This window comes from Macaca mulatta, chromosome 16, assembly GCF_049350105.2.
Source record: "Macaca mulatta isolate MMU2019108-1 chromosome 16, T2T-MMU8v2.0, whole genome shotgun sequence".
Classification (NCBI taxonomy): Eukaryota; Metazoa; Chordata; class Mammalia; order Primates; family Cercopithecidae; genus Macaca; species Macaca mulatta.
This window is the reverse complement of record NC_133421.1, coordinates 18,171,664-18,180,921: the sequence shown is the minus strand read 5'-3', so window position 1 is coordinate 18,180,921 and position 9,258 is coordinate 18,171,664. Positions and strand designations below refer to the sequence as shown.

Sequence of the window (9,258 nt, the reverse complement as noted above, 5' to 3'; positions counted from 1 at the left end):
TTCGGGCGGTGGACGAGGATGGGACGGACACGAGCCTGCCTTAAGGAAGAAGGCAGAGCGGGGCCGTAGGACAGTGGCGGGGGAGCGGGTGGACAGCGCTGAGCAGCGGGGAGGCGGCCGGGGCTGCAGCCCCCAAGGGCTCCTTGCAGTCCGGCGCCGCGGCCAGAGCCCGGCCCCATCCCAGGAGCCGCCCGGACTGGAAGGCCGTGCGAGCGCTGGGACGCAGCCTCCGAGCTCGAGCGTGACGGGAAGTTGGGGCAATTTGTTAGTTATCCGCCGCCACCAAGACGCGGCGCTGCGCTTGGACCGTAGGGCCCCCGCGCGGGCGCGAACTTTGGGCTTGGGCGAGGGGGTGGTGCTCCGCCCAGCCCGAGACGGGCGGGCGCGCCGGCCAATGGGTGCCGCCTCTTGGCCGCGGCCCCGACCCCTGGGTCCCGGCCGGCAGCTCCCCAGACCCGAGGCTCAGAAGCGGCCGGCGGAGGCGCGGTCCGGGCGCTACGGCCATGCCCGGCGGGGCTCACGCGGCTGCCCCGCGCCCGGCGCGCCTCCGGTAGGGGACGCCCGGGGCCTGGCCGGCCCGGCCATGCTGCTGGAGACACAGGACGCGCTGTACGTGGCGCTGGAGTTGGTCATCGCCGCGCTGTCGGTGGCGGGCAACGTGCTGGTGTGCGCCGCGGTGGGTACGGCGAGCGCGCTGCAGACGCCCACCAACTACTTCCTGGTGTCCCTGGCGGCGGCGGACGTGGCCGTGGGGCTCTTCGCCATCCCCTTTGCCATCACCATCAGCCTGGGCTTCTGCACTGACTTCTACGGCTGCCTCTTCCTCGCCTGCTTCGTGCTAGTGCTCACGCAGAGCTCTATCTTCAGCCTTATGGCCGTGGCAGTCGACAGGTACCTGGCCGTCTGTGTCCCGCTCAGGTGAGGCGCTCGGCGTCCCCCGAACTCGGGGCCCCGTCGGAGCTCCCAAATGGGTCGTTCTCTTAGGGCCAGGGTTCCTCCCTCGGGTACCCGAGACGGGACAGGCTGGCGGCGCGCGGGGCGCTTGGAAGTCTGGTTTCCAGCCTGGCCACCCTGCCCCGCTGAACAAGTGCGCCCGGGCACCCAAGTCGTCTCGGATGCGTGTCCCTCTAAGGAGATCCGCGTAGGGACAGCTCTAGGGGATCCGGGGAGTGCGGCGCCCGGGGAGGCGCCCTGGAAACCCAGGGGAAAGCGTCACCCTCGTGGGCGGGTGGAGCCCGGGGCGCGGGAGGTTTGGTGATCACATCTCCACCCCTGCCGCGAAGGTGGTTCCTAACACTCGCCCGCAGCGGCGGTGTCCACGAGAGCGGCCGCCCCAGAGCGGGGCCCCGGGTCCAGAGCGGCGGCCAGACGCAGTCCCGGGAGCTTCCCACCAAGGGCATGGCAACTTGGGACGCTGGGCATTCGCACCATCAGGATGGACACGCATGAGCCAGCTTCAGAATGTGCCTGCTGCAGAGAGGCTGCCCGGCCCATCCCAGGGGAATGTGTCCGTTAACTTTGGGGAACGCTACGGACACTTGTTCCTGCGTGTTTAATGGTGACTCAGATTACCTCCATATACTTTTAAAAGGAGTTACAGTGCTTCCTGGTGTCTGGCAAACGGCCTTACAGCCTCCCTGCCCTTGTGTAACCGTTTATCTCCTGCTGCCCTGTCGGGGAGCAGGCTGAGAAGTGCGGAAAATGGTGGCGAATTTACCTGTCCACTCTTTCTCCCACGCTGAGAAAGTCTAGGATTCAGGGGATGGAGTCAGCCAGCGACCAGAGTGGATTCCCAGTTGGAGCTTTTGACTTCAACATTGAGAGTTTGTAGAAAGTATTTATTCTCTGTTTTTGGTGCCTGGGCCACTTTGGCATTTCTGAGGAGAGCTTGAGATCTCTGTAAATTTGGAGCTGAGACAGGGAAACTAAATCACAGACTAGGAAAGAAGGGAAGGAAGTCATTTATTGGGTGCCAACTCTGCAGACAGTTTATAACAAACATGTCCCCAGCAGTCCTTGCAGTAATACCAGAGGATAGGTGCTGTAACCTGCATCTCATAGAGGAGGGGTGGTGGCTCAGGGAGGCTGGAGTCCTGCCCAGGATGGTGTATCAGGGATGGGTGTCAGAGCCGGGGCTTGAACTCACAGCTGGCACCATGTCCCCACCCATGGCCACCTTGCAGGGCCATGTGTGGCACTGTGTTTGGGAGACAGGGAGAAAAGTGCTCTGCCGTTTCTGGAGGAGGAGCCTGCCTGCAGTAAATTGGTGGTTGTAGGGGAATGTGTTTGTGGGAATGGAGCGGGAGAATGCTCCCAGAGGCCATTTGAGTAGGCAGATGTGTTGGGCTTGGTTGCAAAATGTGGGTTGTGTTGTGGATCCCAACAGGAACAGGAACCTCCTGCTTGGGAGGGCTGTGAGCCACATGTGGGTGTCTGGCCGCTCTACATGCTGCTGCCCATGCTGTTGGAACAGGAGGCCTCATGCCTCCCATCAGGTGTGACAGCCCAGGGATTTCCAAGGCTTAGGGAGGACAGCAGTCTCTCTTCTCTCTTCTGGATCCCTTCCCCCTGCCTTTTGGTGTCATCGTTGCTACCTGATGGCCTCTTGGATGTTTTGCATCTAGCAAAGGAGTCACGAGCCCCAGCCTGAGTTGTCCATCTAATGGAAACCCCTTGGACTTGCCCTGGCAGAGACCAGAGACCCAGAGAGGAGTTACTGGAACAATCTCCCAGGCCACAGGGAGCAGGAAGTTCTATAAAAGTTTAAATCTGTTCCTTCTTGTCCTGGTTTGTGTTGGGTGGGGTCTTGAAAAAAAAAGGGTGTGGGCGTGTTAAGGGGAAAGTGCTGTGAATCACAGGCCCTGAACTTCTTTGCATTGCCAAGGGCAGGAGGGGAGATCACTGAGGCTCGCCCCATCCTGCCTTCCTGGCCCTTCCACAGAGCTTGGAGGTCTGGAAGAGGTGCACAGGCAGTCCCCAGCTCCCTGCCCCAGAGGTACTCATCTGACCTGGCCACAGCACCACCCCAACCCTGGTGGGTGGGAGAAGTGTACTGGGGCCCCCAGGGCTTCCCTCTGCGGGGGCTGGTGCCTGGGGCAGGCCTTCCCTCAACTGGCCTAGCAGTTCATGGCCCCTTGGGAGGAGGTTAAAATACAGATTACAGGGCCCCACCTGGTTGTACTGAATCAGAATCTCTGGAGTGGGATGTGGGGGGATTCCAGCAGTGGGATCTTTAACCAGGGACATCTGGTTCCACCTATCTGAGAACCCTCCTAGAGTTGGGGCCTGAAGCTCTCTTCACTTGACTGACACAGGCTGGGTGCAGGGCGCCCCAAACTCTGACTTGGCCCTGAGGCCCTCCTGGGGTCGTGGAAGTCCAGGTGAGAGTAAAGTCGGAAGTGCCCTGTTTGGGAGGAGGTGTCTCTCCTTTGAAGCCAAGCAATAAGGAGGGTGAGGTGCAGGGAGTGAGGGCTGAGGGCTTAGGCAAGGACAGTCCTGGGACCTACCCCCAATTCCTCCCGGTTCACGGGCTCCAAATGTGAGGCCTGCAGCCGCAGAGACCACAGCCCCCACCTGCCACCGCGTTGCCAAGGTGTTTAGGTGTTTACTGATATGACAGATGACAGTGTAGAAGGGAGGGGAGCCCCGAGGGAATGCCGGGGACAAATATGACACCCTTGGCCTGGCTGGGAAAAGGAGTGTCTGCTCACACCAGGCACTGCCCTTTGCCTTCAGGACAGGGCTGGCCACAAACAGAAGTCCGTTGCCTCTGGTTCAAGTCCATAGACAGTTCCTGATGTTGGGGCCTGGCAGGGCGTCCCGTCCCAGTGGTGCGTGCAGCTCCTGGGCTGGGGCAGGTGGGCATTTACAAGCAGGAGGGTGTGGGCCCTGCCCAAAGCTGCTCCCAGCTCTCACTTCACCCTCAGGGAGAAGCACTTCCTCCTCCCTGCTTGAATCCTGTTCCTTTCATGCCACACCCACTGTGGGGGCCTTCCCTGCTGGTAGACTCAGTTTCCCTGGCCCTCTGGCACTGAGTCTCTGGTGGGGCTGAGGCCAGCTGTTTTCCTAGTGGAACTGAAAGAGGGTGGATCCGGGAGGGTTTAGTTGGTCGGATGGGTCCAGCGCCATGTTTATCTGACCTATCCCTGGACCTTGCCTAGTCACCCTCCCTACTCTTGCCACATTGAGGCTTCTCTCTGCGCCTCATGTATCTGGTCTTCGAGGTAGGGATTAAAGACCTCTTAGCAAGACTTTGTGCCTTGAGTGAAAATGTGGCCTCCACTTAGGGTGGGAGTTGGCAGGGGGTTCTGAATGTTTTTCAAAACTTTAAAAAATTGAGCTATAGGTCGGGGCACGGTGGCTCACGCCTATAATCCCGGCACTTAGGAGGCTTAGGAGGGTGGATCACCTGAGGTCAGGAGCTCGAGACTAGCCTGGCCAACATGGCAAAACTCTGTCTCTACTAAAAACATAAAAATTAGCCGGGCGTGGTGGTGGGTGCCCATAATCCCAGCTACTCAAGAGGCTGAGGCAGGAGAATCGTTTGAACCCAGGAGGCAGAGGTTGTGGTGAACCGAGATCATGCCATTTCACTCCAGCCTGGGTGACAAGAGTGAAACTCCTTGTCAAAAAAAAAAAAAAAAAAAAAATGAGCTATAGTCTAGGCACAGTGGCTCACGTCTGTAATCCCAGTGTTTTGGGAGGCCAAGGCAAACAGATCAGTTGAAACTAGGAGTTCGAGAACAGCCTGGCTGACATGGCAAAATACCGTCTCTACTAAAAATACAAACATTTGGCTGGGCGTTGTGGCACACGCCTGTAATCCCAGCTACTCGGGAGGCTGAGGCAGGAGAATTGCTTGAACCCAGGAGGCAGAGGTTGCCGTGAGCCAGGATTACACCACTGCACTCCAGCCTGGGCGACAGAGTGAGACTGTGTCTCACACACACAAAAATTGAGCTATAATTCCTGTCCCATAAAATTCACTGGTAATGTTAGAAATAAACCTTGTCAGGGGCTGGATACGGTGGCTCACGCCTGTAATCCCAGCACTTTGGGAGGCCGAGGCAGGTGGATCACCTGAGGTCAGAGTTTGAGACCAGCCTGGCCAACATGATGAAACACTGTCTCCACTAAAAATACAAACATTAGCAGGGCATGGTGGCGTACACCTGTAATCCCAGCTACTCGGGAGGCTGAGGAAGGAGAATTACTTGAACCTGGGAGGTGGAGGTTGCAGTGAGCCCCAGTCTGCGTGACAAGAGCAAAACTCTGTCTCAAAAAAATAAATAAATAAAAAAGCTCGGCAGGAAGATATCTGGCTCTAGGTCGTATCCTGCAGCTTTCCCAAGAGCTCCCTCCTTGGGTTCACCCTTTTTCTGCATCAGTGTTATCTTTCTCTTCCAGATCATTCCCATGGGAATGAGTTGGGTGATGGCCCCCTAAAAAACGTATGTCCATGTTTTAATTCCCAGAACCTCTGACTATGCGCTTATACAGCCAAAACAAAAAACAACTAACCAAAACCCCACAAATACTGCCTTCTGTGGATCTTGAGAGAAGGAGCTTATTTGGATTATCTGGGTGGCCCCTTCATGCGATCGCACTCAGCAGATAAATCTGCAGAGAAGGCCATGTGAAGGTGGAGGCCACAGCCAAGGAATGAAGGACGGCCACCAGAAGCTGGAAGAGGCAACAGATCCTCCCTTGGAACCTCTGGCAGGAGCGCAGCTCACACCTCGAAGTCAGCCTTCTGGCCCTGCTTGTTTTAAGCTGCTAGGTTTGTGGGGCTTTGTCAGAGCAGCACCAGGAAGCCACCCTCAGTACCCTAGGTCAACGCCCCTTCACTTCCTCATCTATTCCTTTGCCTCCCCTCCCCCGCAAACTCCTCCACTTGTCACCAGGATGCCACTGAATTCTCCTGTCAGGTCACCCATGCGCTGTCCCTCTTCTGGCAGAATCGAGCTGTCACTTCTCGGACCTCGTTGAACATGTTCTCTCTGCAGCTCCTGGTGGGCACTGTGGGCCCCTAGCTGGACTCCTGCTCCCCTGTAACCACTCCACACAGCAGCCAGATGGATGACTTCAAACCTAAGCCACATCATACCGTTCCCCTGCTTACCGCGCTGCCAAGGCACCGAGGGTGAAATCCCCATGCCCTACCATAGCCTGAGGCTGTGCATGGTTGGCCTTCACCCCCCAGTCTCACCACAGCCAAGTTCTTTTCTCACCCATGGTCTTTGCACCCCCATTCCTCACTTCACCCACCTGGAGAGACTTCTCAGCCACTGCACTGGTTTACCGCCATCTCTAGTTATCCCATTAAACCATGTCCTTACTTAGAGTCTCTCTGCACCCAGTGCGCTAGCTTTGTGGGCAGGGGCCTTGTCTTACACCCCAGGATGCAGCACGATGCTGGCACAGGCTAGGAAAGCACATTGTGGATGAATGCATGAGTGACTGGGTGAAAAGGGTACATGTCAGGCTACATCATGCCCAGGGAACAGCTGGACATGTGGGAGGGGAGGGGAGGGTCCGAGACAGCAGATGTACAGTGAGGGCCGAAGGGCTCTGTGAACCGCCAGAAGACCTGCTCCCACAAGTTCCAATGAACAGAAGACAGGAAAACCGTCTTCTGAAAACATCTCTCATGGGCCTGAGGGACAAAAGGGTGGGGAGGAGTGCAGAGGTGTCCAGGGACTGCCAGGCAGCCAGCAAGGGCTGTGGGCCAGAGGCCCAGGCTGAGGCCAGGGGCTGCGGACGCGCAGGACGTGACCCGTGGACCCTGGCTCCTGGTCCCATGCACTGGCCTGCGTCAGGGTATCACCCAGGCCTGGGTGTTACTTTGCTGTGATTTATCCTCCATTGTTAGTACACAGTCCTCCCAACTCCACTTCCCAGGTAGCAACCTTAAAACCAGCAGGTGCTGTTTATAATCGTGCTGGGGCCTCCAACTGAGATAAGGGGCTGGTTCCCGGTGTGTTGTTCCAAGGGACACACACATGCCTAGGCAGGGGCCAAGGTCTAGTTTGGTCAGTGAGGCCCTCAAACGTGTCTTGGAACCAGGTCAGAACTGGGGTAATTCAATCCAGAGGGTACCTGAAGGCCCTGTCCCCTCGGAGAGGGTAGAGTCAGCCTGACCTGGCTGGATGGTCATCAGGAGCACATGGGAACTGCAAGGCAGGGGAGATGGAAGTGGACTTGGCGTGTGCTGGGGTGCTGTGGACAGGTTCCCTCTGAAGGAGGCCGGGAAGGAGGGCCAACTCAAGCCACCTTGGGCCCTGCCCTGAGACCGGAGCCTGGAGCTGCTCCCAGAGGGCAGAGGCCTCCTCTTCAGACCAGGCACAGCCTGCAACAGCTCTGCATGCCTGGAGGTGACCAGGTGTCCTGGAGCAGCACAGCCAGGGAAACGGCGCATGAGATCACACCATGGGTGTACCCTGCAGGTACAGATATGGGGAAGTGTCCTCAGCCATTCTGGACATTGAGATTTTCAGTCTCATGAACGGCAGTCATTGTTCCCAAGCCGTTTCTGGGTGCCAGGCACCTTACATCCATAATTTCCTTTGATCTTTACAACCGCCCTATGGAAGCAGATACAGTTATTTTCACACCTCACAGATAAGGAGATGGAGGTGCAGAGAATTACATTTAGCCCAGGGTCACACGGAAGCCAGGACTGAGTCAGCCTATCTTCCCAGGAGCCCTTAACCATCATGTGAGCAGCTAGCGGGAAGGACTGCACACCCCGAGGTTACCTCCAAACACCCCCTTGATGAGGGGTCCCTTCTAGTGGTGGATGAATAAGGACACTGGCAAATTGTGATTAGATCCCTTTAATTATTACCTGGACAAAGAAGACTCCAGCTAACCCATCAAATGGACGAGTGAAGAAAGCTAAGCCCTGGCCAGTGTGAATGGAATTTCACAGCATTTGCCTGACAGCTGCGAGGCCCTGTGGATCTCCTGCCACCTGCTCCTTCCTCGGATTGGGGAACTGAGGCCCAGCCTTTCCTTTTGCCTCAGATTCATTACTGACTCCAGAATGAGGCTTTAACCATGATTATTCTTCCCTAAGGTATTAACTTGACAGGCTCTTGGACTCTGTGGCTCACCAGCCAGAGACAGCACCATGGGCAGTGGGAATTCAATGGCAAATAGCAAATGTATCTTCTTGGACAGAATTGAAGTGGAGAACAGCCTGTGCCAGGCACGGGCGGGCAGGCAGGCTTCCACTCAGTCTGGGCTGAGGGGCAGTGCTTCTTCTGTAGGGTGGAGGGTTGAGCGGTGTGGTAGGTGGGAGGAGAGCGCCTGCGGAGCTGGGAGTGCAGGGTACGCCGGAGCAGGGGGACTCCTGAGCTGGCCTGGCACCTTGGGTGCTTCGCACTTTGGGGATGTGAGTGGGCACGAGATTCGGGCTGTGGTGGGGGACGGGCCAGGGAGCAGGCAGCTGGAGGAGGGCCTAGAGCTTGCTGAGGGGTTTGGATTTTGTCCTGAAGGTGCTGGTGAGTCCATGAAGGAGTCGCATTTATTATTTTCTATGTTTTTGAGTTACAAATCAACCAGTGGGCATAGAAGTAAACAATCAGGCTGGGCATAGTGGCTCAAGCCTGTAATCCCAGCACTTTGGGAGGCCGAGACGGGCGGATCACGAGGTCAGGAGATCGAGACCATCCTGGCTAACACGGTGAAACCCCGTCTCTACTAAAAAAAATACAAAAAAAAAAAAACTAGCCGGGCGTGGTGGTGGCGCCTGTAGTCCCAGCTACTCGGGAGGCTGAGGCAGGAGAATGGCGTGAACCCGGGAGGCGGAGCTTGCAGTGAGCTGAGATCCAGCCACTGCACTCCAGCCTGGGCGACAGAGCGAGACTCCGTCTCAAAAAAAAAAAAGAAGTAAACAATCAAAAGTACAAAAGGGCCCAAGAAGGAAAGCAAGAGCCCCCCGACAGTCCCTCTGCCAGGGGCAGCCCCCAGACCATTTCTCTTGGCATTTGCCCCGAGGGGTGCTCCGGGCTGAGCCCTGGTTTTGTGCTGCCATCTTGGAAGCAGAATCTGTTGACTCCCGATTGTGAGCCGCGAGGCCCGTGGCTCATGCCAGCCTTCTCCCCCACGTCCCACTTTAATTTCTGTTGTGTTTTGATTTTTTTCCTGTGGACATTTCGGCCTGTATTTCTGTCAGGTGGTGATTATATCTGCTGACTGTCAAGAAAAACGAGGAAGAGCGTGTCCCCCATTCCTTTCCCAGGTCTGCTCCTGGTT

At 56.9% G+C, this 9,258-nt stretch overlaps 1 protein-coding gene across 1 annotated transcript in view; it reads left to right on the top strand.

Moving 5' to 3' along the window:
- Positions 1-367: 367 nt before the first annotated feature.
- Positions 368-9,258, top strand: part of ADORA2B (adenosine A2b receptor) — a 29,682-nt gene continuing 20,791 nt past the window's right edge. The window contains exon 1 of the mRNA XM_001088484.4: positions 368-918. Coding sequence (XP_001088484.2) covers positions 395-918 — 524 coding nt within the window. The 5' untranslated portion in view covers positions 368-394. The remainder of the gene's footprint in view (positions 919-9,258) is intronic.